Source organism: Lacerta agilis, chromosome 11 (genome assembly GCF_009819535.1).
Source record: "Lacerta agilis isolate rLacAgi1 chromosome 11, rLacAgi1.pri, whole genome shotgun sequence".
In the NCBI taxonomy this organism is placed as follows: Eukaryota; Metazoa; Chordata; class Lepidosauria; order Squamata; family Lacertidae; genus Lacerta; species Lacerta agilis.
Genome location: NC_046322.1, coordinates 17,369,790 through 17,388,816, shown reverse-complemented (window position 1 = coordinate 17,388,816; position 19,027 = coordinate 17,369,790). Strand labels below are relative to the sequence as shown.

At 43.7% G+C, this 19,027-nt stretch overlaps 1 protein-coding gene across 2 annotated transcripts in view; it reads right to left on the bottom strand.

The window, feature by feature from the left end:
- The window catches only part of EGFLAM (EGF like, fibronectin type III and laminin G domains), a 100,341-nt gene that overhangs the window by 3,066 nt on the left and 78,248 nt on the right, over nucleotides 1–19,027 (bottom strand). Inside the window, exons 15-22 of one of the 2 annotated variants that reach the window (XM_033164270.1) lie at nucleotides 17,728–17,971; nucleotides 12,426–12,537; nucleotides 12,027–12,143; nucleotides 9,921–10,101; nucleotides 6,572–6,595; nucleotides 3,151–3,229; nucleotides 1,995–2,138; nucleotides 104–187 (exon numbers count right to left, since the gene is read on the bottom strand). In XM_033164270.1, coding sequence (XP_033020161.1) covers nucleotides 104–187; nucleotides 1,995–2,138; nucleotides 3,151–3,229; nucleotides 6,572–6,595; nucleotides 9,921–10,101; nucleotides 12,027–12,143; nucleotides 12,426–12,537; nucleotides 17,728–17,971 — 985 coding nt within the window. The remainder of the gene's footprint in view (nucleotides 1–103; nucleotides 188–1,994; nucleotides 2,139–3,150; nucleotides 3,230–6,571; nucleotides 6,596–9,920; nucleotides 10,102–12,026; nucleotides 12,144–12,425; nucleotides 12,538–17,727; nucleotides 17,972–19,027) is intronic. The other variant, XM_033164271.1, reaches the window with a different exon arrangement.

Sequence of the window (19,027 nt, the reverse complement as noted above, 5' to 3'; positions counted from 1 at the left end):
ACTAACATTTGGATTACTCATCCCTCAGAAAAGGAACCTGACTTCTTGCCAATATTCCTCAAAGCACCACATAGGAAGTTGACGATAACAACAAACGACTTACCGAACTGCCTTTACTCTATGCCACCTGCCATCGTTGAAGGAGCCATTCACCGTTATGGTAGCAATGCCGCTGCCCAGATTATAGCTGAAACCAAATGAGAGAGGTTAATCATGTTCTGGAGAGTTCATGATCATGATTCACCTGAGTAGTTTTTATTAGTCAGCTGTAGCTGGACAAAAAGTTTGGGGTAGCTTCCAGATGTTGTACTACAGCTCCCATTATCCTTGACTCCTGGCTAGGGCCATTGGGAGTTGTAAAAGAGATTGATTGTTAACCCATTCTGAGAGTTGTAAAGTGACTCTCCTTGCTCTAACTGGAGATGTTGGGGATTAAACCCAGGACTTTCTGCATAAAATACCTGCTCTAGAACTGAGCTGCAGCCCATCCATATATAATAGGGGATGGGCAGACAAGGACACAGAGGGGCAATAAAGGTAAGGGCACAGGGTTTGTGCTGGAAGCTAACTGCGGGGATTTAATAAAGGGATACCATGTGAATGTTTGGGGCAGAAGAGTTCTCAATAAAAGAGAGAAGGGCAAATTGCGATTGCCCAAATGGAAGCAAACATCAGGCAGATTTCAAAAAGGTGTTGCGGATGGTTTGTTATGAAGAAGCTTTCGTTGGGTAGCCTAACATTATTTGAAAATAATTACCCTTGTTCAGAATACCAACTGCTCATAATATGTCTTTGTATGTTGCCTGAGGTGTCTCCTACTGCACTGTGAAAATAGCACTTTACTGCACTGTATCCATGTACAATCATACCGGGAGTGACAACTGCTTTCTCAAAAGGCTCTGTGGTTACTTAATCTGAAGAAAGGAAAGTAACAAAAAGAAACAGCAGGCTCTTTGACAAACTCGTAATTTGACCGGGGGGGGGGGAGGAAGAAGTACATTTGAAAACTTCCCGAAACACTGAAGTACTGGGGAGTAATCCCCAGAGGACAAACAGCTACTTTTTTGTCTATCATTCCCTGGGTTTACATTTCATTTTTGGCAGATGGAACATTTGCTTTTGAGAATAACAAGTCGAAAAATGCTCCACTACATTATGGAGACAGTGAGTTGATTACCTGGTAAATAAAAGAGAAAACCCAAAGAGCAAGGTAGATCTCGCCTCCGCTTTCCCATGGGACTAAACAAAATTGTATATTCTTGGCCTATTAAAAGTAATCATTCTTGTTCTTGTGCTCCCGTTCACAAGTTATCTTCCCCTAAGATTGTACCCAGGGAGAAACGGGGTTTGCTCACTTTCCTAGCCTTGCATTCCATCACTGCAGTAAGTGAGCAACCAAATCTTAAATGCCCATTTATTCAAATGCTGGATGCTCTCTGATCTGGTGTCCTCACAAGACACTTGAGCATCTGGGTTGTTCTCATTTGCTTCAATATATGCAAATGAATTCCTCCTCTCTATTGAAGTAAATGGAGCCGTCTGATAAGTAGCAGAGCTGCAAGTGTGCTTGAGTCAGAAGTAGAGATGGGAGGATCTGTCTATTTTGGTTCTGTTTCTCATCGTTCTAATCTCAAATTCTGTTCCCCACATTTCTGCAACATTTTAGTCCCAAGAAGCACATTTTCATAGGCAGTTTTGCCAACTGTACATATTTTCGCGAGCAATTTCTTGCAATATAATCCATTTTTTGTACGTAATTTTCACTGACGCATTCATTCTTATACATGCTTTCCTGCAATGTATGTTTTTTAGTGAACATGGTTGGTTGGAGAACTGCATCGCAAAATTCAGAGAGGTCTGAATTTGGAAGGATTGTAAGGGTGAATTTGGATCATTCAACTTTAAATGCAAACTGGATCGAATCTATACCCCATTCGTAGTCAGAAGTCCCCTGCTGAAGCAAGGGGGTGGGCATGAGGATGCAAGCAGCTTACCTGAAGACCAAGGCACCATCTTGAAGACCTAGAGAGATGAAGTCACTGTTTGGTCTCATGGGGCTGTCTCCCCTCCACAGCAAGAGGCCATCCATCAGGGTAGTCTTAAACCTCATGAAGACATTTGTTCTTGATCCCGCTACTCTGTTTAGGGGAGAGCCACATTGTACAAAACAACATCTGGATGGTGCAGTGAAAATGATGCACTGCTTAAGTTCTGTGATCAATAATCTCCCCCCTCCCCGCATAGTTGAACATACCAACTCTAACTCATAAATGTATATTTTTGCTACAATTCTAGCTGAATCTACTCTCCCTATAAATCCACATTTATCAGTTTAGCTTCCAGCATAGTGAAGTACCACTTGATTTGAAAAGTGCCAAATATTTGGATTTTGAATAATACTAAATTTATTATTTGTACCTCGCCCATCTGACTGGGTACAGCTCTTGTCACCATCTATTTATTCACAAGGTGTATTTGGGTAATTTGTATACTGCTTCAAACTTCGAAGATGTCTCTAAGTGGTTTGCGATGTTTAAAAACATCACAAAAATGCAAAAGAAATTCAAGTTTTAAGTGGCACAGAACAATTACTGTAGGTAAGCCCCCCTCAGATAAGATCCTCTTAAACACCAATATAAAGGAAAACAACTAACATAAAGGGACCATATTAACTACTAGCTCACCAAAGTACAGAAACACAGCAGAGATAACCAGCACTCCTGCTAAATATACAAGCATGTAGCTGTAGGTAGCAGCAATGTTCTTACTTCTGCTATCTTCCCAAATCAGTTTGGTGGGGTAAAATTACACAGTCATTGGCCATGCTGCCAGGGGCTGATGGGAGTTGTAGTGCAACAATGTCTGGAGGGCAACCAGATGGACCTTGGTCTGATCCCATAAGGCATGTTCTATATCCTCCACATCCTTGTAAGCAGCCTTATTTTTTTTTAATTCATGGATTATTTCATTTTTGTTTATTACGACCATTTATAATCTGCCCTTTAGCCAAAGGTCCCATTTTAGCACCTGCCATTTGTCTGCATGACACTAAGCAACACTGCTTTCTTTCTACAACCAGATACCCCCACAAAGGGTTCCTCAGATCGTATCTCTATAAATAAGACCTATCGCACCTTTAACTTTATTTACCTTTTAAGAATATCTGGGCTATCATAGGTGAGGTAGCTGCGGCCGATGAACTGCGGTATTTCGATGGCTTCCATAACAGCTGGGAAATGAAGGAAAACCCAATATTACGGTGGCAGGATTTGCATGTAAAAACGTTCCCTTCGACAGCATTAAAGAAGACAGTGCAACAACATGCAGCACCCAATGCAATCTTCCTCTGAAGGGAGACCGGTATTTATCGTGGCTCATTGGGGTTTGTCCACCTCAATCTATCGAAGCTGTCTCATTAGCAATACACTGAGAATGAGCCGCTGGTTTTTTTTACCTCCGGCTTCTCAGCGACACAGCTAACACAATTCATGGCGAGCATTTCCTATACATTTCTTATAGTGCCCTTTGAGCAAGGCTCAGTTACGAGTAACGAGGAGGAGAACCAAAAATGAGACCCGTTCAATATTTCAAGGACAGCTTCCCAGGTATTTTATGCTGTTAATGCAAGGTGATCCAAATCTGCTTGGGCAACAGCAGGGTGCGTGGATATTAAGCCTCCCCTTACCCCCATGCTATTTCCCCAATCTAAACCTCTCCAACCCGCTCCCTGATGCCCACAGAGCTGCCGATAGTCGCCCTGGGTGGTGGGAGCAGAAGACAGACCCGGAAGCGGTGCCTGTGTAGCTCAGCAGCAATGCACACATCCTGGACACAGGTTCAATCCTTGGCACCATTGTTAGGAGGCCCTGATTTCCCTTATGGAGCTAGAACTCTGAGAGTTCCCTGGTAAAAGGGATTGGCTGCTATCCCATTCTGAGACTTGCAGTTCTGTGAGAGGAACAGGAGGTCTCCTAACTGCATCCCTTACAATCTACAGTTCCCAGGATTCTTTGAGGGAGGCCAAGAATGTTTACAGCGGGATGATACTGCTTCAAATCTATAGTGCAGGTGAGGCCCAATTTGGAACCCACCCATACACTTGTATTTTTTATAAAAAAAAAAATCCCAAAAATATACAGGAGACCCATAATTGAAATCCTGCATCATGTATGGTTTTGGCCCTCAATCGTCAAATGATTTTGACTTTTGCCTGTTGCCGCAGCTGCTCCTGGTTTCCTCTTGACAGAGCATACTGTCGCTCCCTGAATAGCTAAGGAAGAAAAGCAGGGGAGAAAAGGCACGGTAACAAAATATGAAAAATACCTGGTAGGCAAATGGCTGTTTCATCTGCAATGAAATTAGGGAAAATGTCCAGTGTGGCTGAAGCAGGAACCCGAGTCTTGCACCCTGCCGCTCACAATGCAATGCAACCCACGACACAAGCAATGCTGCGCATCACTCTTTGCAGGCTTCAAAGGAAGGCCTGGGCTGTATGGAGCCAGCCATTTTCTACATCTAGAGCAACACTCTGGACCAAGCACTTTCTGACCTTCCTAGGTGTGCCTTGCACTAGATGTGCTAAAGGCATCCTACGCTCCCCTTCCCCTCAAACCATCCACCAATACATTCGGCACATATAAACCCACTGAAATGAATGGCTTTAAGCATGCCAAACATCGTTAGACTATGGTCTGGCATGGGGAAGCACCCAAGTGGTTTCTCTTATACATTGATTTGATTCCTCACCAGGATTTCCCAGCATCACCCTTATAGTTCCTGCAAATGAACACCTTGGATGCAATCCAGTGAAAATTAGGTGTGCCTCAAAGACAAACCCTATAACCTGAGCCATCTGTTTCAGACTGTGTGAGGACTGGGCTCAAGAGGCTTCTACACAGCAATCCAGATTGCATGTAACTCAGACCAAATCATGGTTAAATGAAAATGTAAATGCAAAGGCACTCACAGTAAAAATCACAGCTGCCTGACACCTCCCACAGTCCATCAGCTGCTGTGATACCTGCAGTTAAGACGTGGTTTGGATTAGCATTATGTACAAACCTGGGTTCATGGTTTGTTTCTCTCCAAAACACAAGCCTGGGTTCAGATGTAATGCTAATCCAAACCATGCCTTAGCTATAAGTAGTAGAATGGCAGCAGGTTGACTGAAGGAGGAGTGACTCAGGGCCAAATTTTTACTGTGAGCATCCACATGCTCCAACTTCCATGCTTTGCCTTAGCGCTACATATGAGCTGGGTCATAACATGGAGACAAACCCTTAGGTTTGTCTACCTTGCACCTGCTGGAGTCAATCCTGCTGCAGTTATGTAATTATGAACATCATAATTCTTGGAACCACATACCATTGAATTTAATGGTGTTTACTAGCAAGAATGTGAGCTAAGGATGGAGGGTGCCACCCTCCCTAGATATAAACCCCATAATCCATTTCAGCCCAATGCAGCACAAATATGCCTCTGTTGCGGAATTAGTGGCATTCATCTCCAACCCCCTTCAGCTTCAGGTAATTATGACCAGTGGTCAAGGATGAAGGGAGTTGTAGAAAGATACAGCTTGCCCATATCATCACAGATGATATGGACAAGGCAATGAAGGCAGGAAATTATCTGAAGCTTGGTTCAGGAACAAGGGGCAAAACACAGCTCAGATACTATCTATTTCTCAATCAACTTATCGTGGTATGAATACAAGAGAGCTATTCAGCAGAAAGAAATAGGAATCTTTCGTTCTCTCTGAGCACAGTCCAGCCAAACATAATGCAATCTGAGGGCCGCTCTCATAAACATACTTCCTGGACTACAGAGTTGAATCAACAGGGACATTCCATTGATTTCAATGGAGAAATTGATACATTCTTTTAAAACTGTCCCCCTAAAACAAAGAGGACTTTAGAATTAATTACGGCAGGACGTTTTTAGAAATGAGTGAGCTCCCCATTCTGCCGAAGACAAATTCTATCCACTTTAAATGCTGCAACTAGGCTCTGAAACACAAATCAGGGACTCTTCCTTCTGCCTCCTGCCCCCACATTATTTGAATTCTTTGGGAAGAAAATGGCAGGAATAAAATTTTGGGAAACAGGAGGCACATAGTTTCAAGCTTTCTTCCACCCTTTGCAAATTAAAAGATTTCCCATGTTTGCAATGCAACCCAATGAATTTCTGGTTGGCTGTCCAGCTAGCGCTCTCTCTTCTTCTCCCTCAAAATCTTGTTGTTGTAGTTCTTGTTTTCAATCAGCCATGCGAGTAACCCCACAAAATCACCACTTCCATCAATGTTTATAAAACCACTTGGTGTCACATCTACTCATATTGACCTGGAGGCAATTCTCACTAGTCACAGTCTGCAAGGAAGGAGACTACTTTATGAGCTTCATCGTAATGGTGCTGCAGCATCGCAGTGCAATCCAGCAAAAGACTATGGATTATGCCATTATCTACAGACATCTGCAAAAAGCGGCCTAGATCACACCATTAGCTTGATGGAGGTAGGAACGCACACAGATCATACACTCACACTTACAGAACATGTCTGACAGTTGTTACTTACTGTTCAAGCAGTAATTTCCACATTCTGCAGTGCAGCAGCATAAAACGGAAGGAACATTCAGATTTTACTTTTCAGCAGCAAAATAACCCCTCTCCCCATCCTTGAAAAGGAGCACTCATCTTTAAATATGCAAAATCTCAGCACTGTTTGCTTTCGTAATTATTGAACCTGGCATTAGCTATCACAGTAAGTTGACAAAGTTTGGCCAAACTGCGAGAGGCAGTGAAGGATAGGCGTGCCTGGCGTGCTCTGGTCCATGGGGTCACGAAGAGTCGGACATGACTGAATGACTGAACAACAACAAAAAAGTTGACAAAAGGGGGTGGGTCCGGCTCAAATTTTAAAAAGCAGCATTCAATTAAGTGCTTCTTGTGACTGCAGGAAAATAGTGGAGCTTGGCTTCTTCTGCCCTAATGCTAAACACATTGCTGAAGAATAAGCACAATTTTGTTGCAGTTAAAAGATGCTGTGCTGCGCAGCATCAGCAGCAGGGAGAAGCCGGCCCAGGTGCCAGCATGAGACCTGTTAGCCACTGACCTCGTCACCTGGTGCTCTTTGGGTAGTCACTGGGGTTTGTCACTGGACTGTGAGTCCCATGGCCAAAGTGCCATAGTCCAGCCTACTTGGATGAGAACAATGTCATATGAAGGTTGTGAAAAACCTGCACGCATGAGAACAGAGTCCACAGTAAACTCACGCTTGCAGGTGCCCCTAAACTCACACGCCACTTGGAGAGCAACATATTTTTCGCTCCTGTTCAGTGGAGCCAGGCAGATATGGAAGAAGGATGCTACCACCTAGTGGAATAAATCTGCATGCGATTTAAGTCACTGAGAATTTCGGCCGGTTTAAGAAACCCACTGGATTGAAGTATATCGGTCCTTAGCTCCTCTGAGTACAGAGGGACAACAACAAAAAGGAGACCCTCTACTTTTGTAAAGAATTCTTTGGTGGTCTCTGATGTGTGACTGAGGGAGGATTTGTTCTTGCTGTCAAATTACAAGGGAGACAAAGTGCAGCCGAGGATTAGAGGCTGCATTGCAGCACCAGCGGTTAACACAAATGAGGATAAAGTTACAAGGCCTATAAATCCCCTTGCTTAAGGGCATGAGCTAAGTCCCACTGAATAAGACAAGATGGAGCTTCCGTCTCTTGTGGGATGCAACAGATATTTTTTAATTCTAGCAATGGAAGCTTTTTAGACTCCAAACGGCTATGAAAAAGTGCAGGCACTTCACTAGTGTATATAGGGAGCTGTAACCATTTGATCATGGGGATTTGTAATTATCAAGTGTCAAAGGGCTATCTTGCATGTAGAATTGTAGAGTTGGAAGGGACCCCATGGGTCATCTGGTCCAACCCCCTGCAGTGCAGGAATCACATGCATCTTTTTGTTGTTGTTAAGTTGTGCCCATCAAAACCAGAGTTTCGCAAGTACCAGAGAAGAAACAAAAAAAATTGTGTGTGTGGATGGCACTGTAATCCCAATGGCAAAATGCAAGTTCTGTGGATGCAGCAAACGAAAACAAAAAACCCAACAGCAGAAGCAAACAAGCAAACAAATCCTTTGACACTGGAATCTTGTGTTCAGGATTTGTATTTAATCATTGAAAGGCCAGTTCACACAATACAAACTGGGATGCTGAATCAGTTAATTTGTTATTAAGTTAAGCATGTGTTCAAGTCGTTGTAGGATTGCTTCACTTGTACTCAAACCTCAACACAACGCACCACTACCGCTATCATTGCGGAAGAGAGCAAGTCAGGGACTTAGCATGGTATACTGGAAATGTAGGCTCATGTCCACCAAATGCTGCTGGACTACATCTCACATCATCCCTGGCTGTTGGCTATCTTGGCTGGGGCTGATGGGAGTTGGGAGTCCAACATGATCTGAGAGTTACAGGTGGGTAGCCGTGTTGGTCTGTCTCTAAGGTGCTACTAGAAAGAATTTTCGATTTTGTTATGATCTGAGAAGACAGAGGATAGAAACCTTTTAAAAGGCTGAGACCCTACCTGCCCGCAGACTTTCTCGCTGGAGTAGCGCATGCTCTGGTTATCTCCCGCTTGGACTACTGCAATGCGCTCTACGTGGGGCTACCTTTGAAGGTGACCTGGAAACTACAACTAATCCAGAATGCGGCAGCTAGACTGGTGACTGGGAGTGGCCGCCGGGACCACATAACACCCATCTTGAAAGACCTACATTGGCCCCCAGTACGTTTCAAAGCACAATTCAAAGTGTTGGTGCTGACCTTTAAAGCCCTAAACGGCCTTGGCCCAGTATACCTGAAGGAGCGTCTCCACCCCATCATTCAGCCCGGACACTGAGGTCCAGTGCCGATGGCCTTCTGGTGGTTCCCTCACTGCGAGAAGCGAAGTTACAGGGAACCAGGCAGAGGGCCTTCTCGGTAGTGGCGCCCTCCCATCAGATGTCAAGGAAATAAACAACTATATAACATTTAGAAGTCATCTGAAGGCAGCCCTGATTAGGGAAGTTTTTAATGACTGATGTTTTAATGCATTTTTAATCTTTTGTTGGAAACCACCCAGAGTGGCTGGGGATACCCAGCCAGATGGGCGGGGTATAAATTATTATTATTAGTAGTAGTAGTAGTAGTAGTAGTATGTATGAAAGGAGAAAGAAGGCTTCTCAGGACAGTCCTGGCACACCACCAGGAAGGGGCATGGCAAATCATAGAGCTTTATAAAATAATGGTGTAGTGAAAAATGTTTCTTCCTCTCTCTTAATATTAGAAATTGTGGTCAACCCCATTCATCTAATTGTGGGCAAATGAGTGATAAAAGAAAATACTTGATAACAAACAGGATAACGGAATTTTTAAACGCATTACTACAGAATGTGGTGATGGAAACCAGTTTTAAAAGTTCAAGAATGAATTATGTGTGGTTAGAGCATCAGCCTAAGGAACTTGGGAGAACAAGGTTCTACTTTTGACTCAGTCATGAAACTCAATGAATGACCTTGGGCCAGGCGCTGCCTCTTACCTTAACCTACCTCACAGGGTTATACACCACCTGAGCTGCTTAGGAAAGGTGGGGTGTGAGATAATAAAGAAAGAAGCAAACTGTGTCTTTCAACTGTTCTTAGTGCCAGCTGTGCCTCCTCCCTTTGCTCTGCTACAGAAGAGCACATTTCTGAGAGCAAATAACCAAGAAATAATTACAGCAATAATAACCAAGAAATAATCACAAATTACCAAGAAACAATCACCTTGTACTGACATTTCCCTGTCGGCTTTGCTGCCGCCAAGTTCATTATCTGAGCAAGACTACTCTCTACAATCAAGGAGATTTTGCAGTTCCAACACAAAAATAAAAGCTTTACCTTTCTGGCAGTGCTGCCCATCAAAACCCAATGGGCAATCACATTCATAGCCATCTTTTTTGGGCACGCAGGTGCCCCCATTGGCACAGGGGGAATTCACACAGGAATGGACAGTATTCTCCAGGTTGACTCCAGATGCCAAATCCTGCCTCACATCTATTGTCCGGTCATTCAGAACAATCTTTGTGAAAGAGACAAGTTTAAGAGTTTTTCAATACTTTATTTTATTACTCAGTTGTCATAACCAAAAAGTGTTTTCTTATTTTTTTTTTAAAAAAAAGACCAAAATTGGATGAGGTAAATTTTATATGAAGAGATCACTTTAACATCTGTTTATTTTCAACAGTACGTTTCCTGAGAACAGCCTTCCAGAGGATTCCGTTGTTTATCCTCAAAGGGAAGTAGGATGAGCTCTTTTGAGCCATATAGCTCAAAACTATTTAATCTCTTAAAAAAAAAAAAAGCTGAGTCAGATTTATTAACACTGTGCCTGAACTTTAGAGCACATTTTATGGCTCTGCTCTGAGCCAAATCTGAGATATAAAAGAAGTTTCTTGGCGGAAACCAATTTCATCTTAAAATAGTAGAGTTCCTCCTGAGTTAGCTTTCTATTAAGGAGGAAGGAGAAATTTGTTCAGTCTGTTTTAAAGCGAACTGAACCAATTCTCCACTCCCCGATTTATACCTGGATTGGAACACAGCTTTCAATCAGATTACGCACTTCTCCAAATTTAGCAATGCAAATTCTAGTTTAAAACATTCACACAAAACTTTATTTTAGGGGAAATGCATACAAAAATGAATACTTGAGGGGAAGAATGTACAAAATGTGCACTTTAGGGGAAACTCTGTGAACTGTAAAGGTGAGTGCTGAGGGGGGATTAAAATCTGCAAAAGGAAGGAAGGAAGGAAGGAAGGAAGGAAGGAAGGAAGGAAGGAAGGAAGGAAGGGAAAGGAAAGGAAAGGAAAGGAATGGAACTATTACTGGGTGTATGCAAAAAAGGCTGCTCTGTGTATCCCAATTTTATGCGGGATACTTATCCTCCTAAAGCAGCTATGACACTCAGCTGCATAGAAATCACAATATCTGATGGCCTGAAAGGAAAAACAACAACCATAGAACCTCTCATTATTTTCTAAAGCTTCCAGATGATCAAACATTTGGCAATTTACTAGCCCAAGGGAGTGCTCCAAGCAGCTTAGCTCCTATGGGCAGCTCAGAATTTCATATAAAGCAAGTGCTTAACTCCCCATTTCAAGAGGCACTTGCAATCAAACAGAATACAGTATTGCAGCCACATCTCCGTGCACTTTGGAAAAAGCGAAATAAACCTAAAACCTGATAAAAACCTACCACCATCATTAGTTCACTTGATTTTCTGAATCCTAAAAGAATGTATCGAGAAGATACTTTCAGGTGCAAGCCAATCCTCCACTCCACAATGGGACTTTCCAGAGAGGATTAGCCACTGCCTCACCAAGACCTTGGCTGCTCATGGAAGTCACTGTGGAAGGCAGGGGCGGGATGACTGGGCCTTATCCCCATGCTAGCTTATATCTGAATCAGGTTCAGTGCTGACACATGGGATCCAGTAGCTGTTCAGCTCAGCCCCTCCCTCCGAACACCCTGTTTCAGGGCTTTCTGCTGGCCCCAGTCAGTGGGAGTACTGCTAGTGGGCTTCCCTCCTGCCTCTACGTTCATCAGGTGGAAGAAGAAAGTCAGCACCCACCGAGTGCCATTGACTGCCAGCAGTAGTTCAACCAGCAGAGGTGAGTGGAGGGACATTTCTGCTCCATTCAAGCTCAGCTCAGCCTCAAAGGGCTTTGGATTGCTCTGTTAGGGTGCTAGAATTTCAAGCGCCAAAAATAAATGTTCTGAGGCAGCTTGAGCAACAGCCAGAATGTATTTGCACACAGAGTGTGCAGATAGCACAGAAAGATCTGAAGGCACCTCTTATCGGTCCATCTCTGAAGTTAATCCAGCCTTGGGCTAGCTGAGTACCTGTGGGTGGGAGACAACTGAGGAATGTTCTACCCCTTCTCTGAAGGACAGATCTGAATTCTTTGCAGGAAAGACAGATTATATAAATATAGACACACACATGCCTTTTGAATACTCCCAGAGAAAGGTTTCAGGACACCAGAGTTCTTCTTTACACTGTCATAACTTGGTACTCCACCAATGAATATGTCAGGGTTGCACTTAATCTGTGTGAAAGCTCCCTATCAGGGGGGGAAAATGCATCAGAATTAATCAGATTGCTTTAGGTTATGTTCCCAAACATTTTTTTTATACCTCCCAAGTATTTTATATCTACATGGTGGACAGTGCCACTGGCTTTATTTTGCTACAACATAGCTGAATTTCTGTTCAACCACTTATTTTATTTTTGGACAGTGAACCAGAAAATATGTAAACCAAACATCCAAACCCCGAATAAACCCAATATTTAAAACCAAGCAATTCCATGTACATATAAATATAAATATAATTTTTTTTGTTACCTCTGCCATTCCTTCAACTGGTCTTTGCTGATCAACCTGCAATATGCCATTTTTTGCTGTGCGAGACACTTTGAGCTCATGCCACTGGTTCAAACTGATGGGTTCTTCACTCCTATTTAAAAAAGGAAATGGAACAAATAGGCCAGAGGCCCAAAGATGTTTGTATCTTCCTACATGTGAATCTAACAATTACACTCTTCTTCCATGGAAAGTTTGGAATTGGAGGAGGAGGAACTGGCCAAGCCCATACAATCTGAGGCTGGTGGTCCAGAGCCTGAGACAACCCTCACAGAAGCTGTCTCCTGACTCTGAGCCAGCAAAGGAACCAAGTGCTTCATAACCTATTATGCCTACCCAATGGCACAAGGAGTGCACAGGAAGAAGCCCACAGAAAGATGAAGAACTCATATTCAGGCCAGTGGGTCAGCCCTTTAAGAACCCATTCCTAAGGCCAAGGGGTGGAGCTTAGGAAAGGTGGACTGGAGGGAGAGATCCATAAGGTTTCAGTTCACCTCCAAGCCATGGAGCTATCCATGGTGCTGCAACCACCAGCCTACCTTGACCCCATGGATGCCTGACACCCATAGAGCAGGAAAGGAGGTGGGCATCCAGGGGGAAAATCTTTGGCAATCCCACCCGCTATTGAACCCAATATGTTTTGAATATACACAATTTTGGCTTTACATTCTATATCCAGAGTGTGCCCCCACATAAGCTGAGAGTTGCCTGTACTTTCTCTCCTGGCAATACTTAGCAAAAGTGGAATTGCAAGGACTTTACCTGATTTAGGTGCCAGAAATGTATTTTGCTACTTCACAGATGCTCAGGCTCTATAATACGAGCCACATTTCACAGTTATGGAGCCCCTTCTATCACCACCAAGAGAGAGGTTAATGCTAACATGTGGAGTACACATTTTGCTTGTAACTTCTGAAAATAAATTTGCCGTGAAATTGCGGGTAAACTCTTTACCACACCACAATTAAAACTTGGTGTTGCAATTGGGACCTGGCTGAAAAATGCTTCATGCACCAAATGTGGCCCATGGGCTCCCAGTTAGCCAAGCCAGCTTTAGAATAAGTTCCCATACCAGCTCGGTGCATCTCTACAATCTAGAGGGCTATGAAGGTGGCTTGCTTTGAAAACACTGTCGTTCTCCAAAGTTCAGGTGCTCATATGTTTATCAATCCAACTGTACTGTGTCTGGAGTGAGCAGCAGATGTAATGGCTAGCATTTTACCCCAAAGCCATGATTTCTAAGGAGATCTAAGCTACTGTACAACTCACTCACCAAATCAGTATAGAATAAACCAAAAGTATGTAATTATGCTTAATCATTTAGATGCTCTTAATATTTTCAAGTGTATTTAGATGTTCCTAATTGTTTTTTTTAAAAAAAATATTGTTTTGCTGCTGGCCCTTCTTGGGTCCTTTGGGGGGAAGGGAAGGATAGAAATGTTAATGATAATAAAAAATCTCTTTGTGAAGGTAACACATGTATTAAAGCTTCATCACCTGAGAGATCTACATTGGCTCCCAGTACGTTTCCGAGCACAATTCAAAGTGTTGGTGCTGACCTTTAAAGCCCTAAACGGCCTCGGTCCTGTATACCTGAAGGAGCGTCTCCACCCCCATCGTTCAGCCCGGACACTGAGATCCAGCGCCGAGGGCCTTCTGTCGGTTCCCTCACTGAGAGAAGCAAAGCTACAGGGAACCAGGCAGAGGGCCTTCTCAGTAGTGGCGCCCGCCCTGTGGCACTCCCTCCCTTCAGATGTCAAAGAGATAGACAACTACCACACATTTAGAGGACATCTGAAGGCAGCCCTGTTTAGGGAAGCTTTTAATGTGTGATATTTTAATGTATTTGATTTTTGTTGGAAGCCGCCCAGAGTGGCTGGAGAAATCCAGTCAGATGGGCGGGGTACAAATAATAAATATTATTATTATTATTTATTATTAGAAAGGGATGATCCAATACATTTTGGCACCCAAGTCTAACCACAAAACGGTGCTCCCCCCCAACAAGGAAGAAGAGGTGTGTGAAGATCTACATCAGGAGCAAGAGAAGAAATAATGATCTATATTGGGATTTGATGCCCCTGTGGATCCTGCCGCCCAAGGCAGTCACCTCACCTTGCCTCATGGGTGGGCTGGCCCAGAGAGCAGGGTAGATGGAAAAAATTATGCAAGTCATGGAAGAACCAGCTGAGGACGGCAACAAGTGGGCTGGAAGCAGAATGAATTGAAAGACCCAAGAACATTCCATGGAGATCGAATGTATGAATCGTGCTGTATGTTTTACACAACCTGTTACGGTTAAATTTCAAGCAATGTTTTTCATACATTAGGCCTTCTCTGAGGATGCACAGTTGTAACCATGAGCCTAATTATGAAAAGAGACCACGAGAAAGAATCGTAATTCGCAACTGCGTTTCCATGCATCCCAAAGGAAAAATTTGAAAAGCACCACAGTAATCTTTACAAATTGTCACTAATCTGAGAAAACAGAAAAACAGCTGATATATAATGGATAGATGGAAATTAAATTCCCGCCAGACATGTTACTTTCAGTAAAGACTTATGGAAGAAGCTGAAATGTCATGCCAATTTTAACAGTGCGCAAGTTTGGATTTCAAATGCATGTCACATTTTACACCTCGTCTCTGATGAGCTCTTAACATTTCTTCAAGTAAATATCTACTCGGAAATGCTAGAAAAACATTTTACTAAATAATCCTCCCGCCATCTCTTTTTCTTGAAAAAAAAAAGTAATAAACATTGTCTGCCAGTGTCATCCAGCCTTTCCACTCGTGGTCTACGTTTAATAACAATTAGGCTTTAATTACCTAGGATAAATCAATACGTAATAGGGTAATAATCACCTCAGATCAATATGTAATTAAAAAGCCAGATGGGGCTGACTGCTTAATAATGAGCAATATGCACATTATGTCCTCTTTCCAGCACAGATCTCTGTCATGGAAGGCATCCTGCTTTCAGCAATTAGCGTTACAATTTTCCAGGGCCATAGCTAAGACGAGGGTGAGGACCGCACACCATGTTTTGTATGCAAAAGATCCCGTGTCCAGTCCTTGACACCTCCAAGTCTAAAGGTTCAGGTGGCGTGAAATATGTTGAAAACTTGTGCACAGACCATGACACTATGGCAAATTGCTTTTTTTATTTATTTAGATACTGCCTTGCCGACAAGGCAGTTTACAGTTCGAAATAAAGACTAGCAGTTACGATACAAAACAAAAAGAAACAAGGAGGGAAGAGAAAAAGAAGAAAACGTGGGTACCGTGTCTTGCATAGTATTACCGACTAGACAGAATGTTCTGTAGGAAGTTGAAGAGTCATATGGACCATTGGTCCTCTGTCAAGTGCACTAGTGGATGTTTGTGTATGCTGAAAATTCAGGTTATGAACGCTTAATAATTTCATATTTGCTAGCACAAAGGACGCAGCAGGGAATAGGGGCAGGCCACTTCACAATGAACTGGATACCATGAATACCCATGGTTTATGATAACCTGGTTTCTCATGAAGGAAACAAGCCAATCCCCGCGCCCCAATTACTCAGCTGCGCAAGGTCCACCCTTCAATTTGTCTCTGGTGGCAGATTTGACCCCTGTCCTGCTCCTTCCCCACCACTGCGCTGCTGCCAGTCCTGCTGCAGCTTCACCCATGCTGCCAACACTGCCACCGCGGTGCCCTTGCCCTCGCTGCTAACACTGCGCACTCATCGCTACATCGTGGTGGCAGTGCGAGTGCAGCCTCGGGCGAGGGTGCACTCCAGCTGCAGTTGTGGCAGCAGTGCAGGCACAATGTCAGGGGCAGGGAAGAGGCCTGGATCTGCAGGGATGACGGTGTTGGAGGGTGGCAGCGCATTTTGCCTACAGCAGCATTCCTGGGCTGCCCCTGCTGGCGTAGTCATGAGGAGTTCAGAAGCTTCCGCTTCCGGTTTCGATTAACTACAGCTTGATGTGTAGTCAGAGCCTAAGAAACGGCGGTTAAACTCAACAATTGTTGTCGGCGTCCCTCTGTCCTGAGAGACAACAAAGTGTGCCTCTGGGGGGTGACTTAAACTGCTGTGTTAGCAGCACCGAAGTGAGCTCTCCAGGGCACAAGCCTAGGCAGTGTGCATAGAGGTCCTGGGCTGCCCAGACGTCAGGGCCCCTCTCTTGGCCTCACTGATGTGGCCCAAAGGAAAGCAGAGCAATACGTTTGGCACCAGCTTGGCTGCAGGAGTTGCTGGAGGGAGGCATACAAGGCACCCTCCGACCCTCTTAGGACTCCCCTCTGGATTTGTGCAGGGTTTGCTCCTTAGCCTTTTCTTTTCCTGAAGATATCCTGCAAGGCAGCGGAGGTTTAGGATCAGAATTTTCCTTCTCCTAGATGGGCCACCTTCCCAGGTTGATGAACCCTATCTGTCCCTCACTTCCCTCTACAGTTTGTGCAGAAACTGCCTTCCTGAGAACTGGACCCCACTATTGGTCTCATCAGCTCAGTCAGCCTGTCTTTGCATGCAGGGGAAGTCCTTAACCTTTTGACTAACCATGGTCTAGGGCAGGGGTAGGCAACCTAAGGCCCATGGGCCGGATGCAGCCCAACTGCCTTCTGAATCCGGCCCACAGATGGTTCGGAAATCAGTGTGTTTTTACATGAGTAGAATTTGTCCTTTTATTTAAAATGCATCTCTGGGTTATTTGTGGGGCATAGGAATTTGTTCACCCCCCAAAAAAAATAATATAGTCTGGCCCACCTCATGGCCTGAGGGACAGTGGACCGGCCCACGGCTGAAAAAGGTTGCTGAAAAAGGTCTAGGGTTTGAATAGAATGCTACACTGCAGTTAACTAACACTGGAAGTGAAAGCTCCTGATCTGCTTATCATTGCTGTGCTGGAAGAGGAAGAGCACATGAGACCAGGGGAAGCTTCTTTCCATGAAAATAACCACAGTTTATGACATTGGTGGACAACCTGCATTCCAGGGGAGGTATTCATCTAGCCCATCCCATCAGCACAAGTATTTACATTTGTGCAATGGGACCTGTGCCCCTCTCCTCCCCAAATTTGCTCCAAAGGGTTGTGGTAACCCAAAGAAAAAATTTTGGGGGGCATGCGGGCAGAGGAGAGGGAGAGGATCTTCCCTCATACAGGGAGAAATCAGTCCGCTACTTTGGATTCCACCCATCGTATTTTTATTTTTATTTTAAGTATAGAATTACAGGTACTTTTTACAGCAAAAAAATATATTTATGGCTAATTAATTCTAGAAATAATTAGTAAATTGCATTTACCTGATTACAGCAGTTCCTGAACCACAGTCAAACCTGAACTCCACATAGCCGTCTGCCATGCTAATGGACAGGAAGTCTTTGCTGCCTGTGTCATAGCTGTACAAAAGGGCACCATCGGCCGAATCGGGACGAAAGGTGACCTCAAACTCCATGAAGGAAAGGTAGTTCTGTGGTTCCAAAGGCCAGGGGATGGTGGCAAAGGATTTCAAAGTCTCGTTGAACTGAGGTATGATGAGAATGAAAGCTGAAAGACCAGGGCAAGCAAACACATTACTTAAAAGCCCTCAAGAAAACAGAGTCTACTTCAACTTCAAACTTCATTGTAGAAAAGCAATACTAGAAACCATACCACATATAAAGTTGAAACACTTCACAAACAGTGATGAATAACTTACAAAACAGCCAAAAGCTGTTTCAGAAACCCACAGATGAGTTGGTTTATTATGCAACTAATAATAATTTTAACAGCACACAGTAGTCCAGCTTTCCACAATTTTAACAGTAGTCCAGCTTTCCACAACCTAGGGTCCTCCAGATGTCTACAATTCCAATCAATCTCAGACAGCATGTCAGGGATGATGGGAGTTGTAGTCCAAAATATCTCAAAGGCAGCAGGTTAGAGAAGGCCATGTCACTTATAGCACTTTGCTACCCATTATGTCCCCTTCATGGATCACTGCCTTGGACTTGAATGACTCCAAGAAGCTATGAGCTATGCTGTGCAGGGCCACCCAAGACCGACAGGTCATAGCCAAGAGTTTAGACCAGATGTGATCCACCTGGAGAAGGAACTGGCAAATCACTCCAGTATTTTGCCAAGAGAACTCCATGGACATAAAAAAGGAGAAGCTTTGAGAAGAAAGTGAGAGTTTCCAAGGCATGCTCTGGTTCATGGGGTCACGGAGAGTCGAACACAACTAAGATGACTAAACAACAACAAAAACCCCATCATGTAGGAAACTGGGGTTTGTCCACACTGACATCAGATACTCCACCTTACCCATTTATGGTCAATATGGTTTCCATAGATTTTTTCCCCTTCTGATCTACAAGTGAAACAAGCTCCATTTCAATTGTAACTGGGAGGGAAAGGGTTATAAACAGGAATTTATGAACAATCCCTCAATTGATACAGAACCAAATGATGTGAAAATGTAGCAGAGAAATCACTTGCTTAGACCTGGAAACAATAAAAAAATCTACCAGGTCAGTATGATCACTTGCGTATGACGTTGTTTTGGACAGGGATGCCATCAATGTAGGGAGGTTTGTGTGTGTAGCATTCAACACTTGAATAACA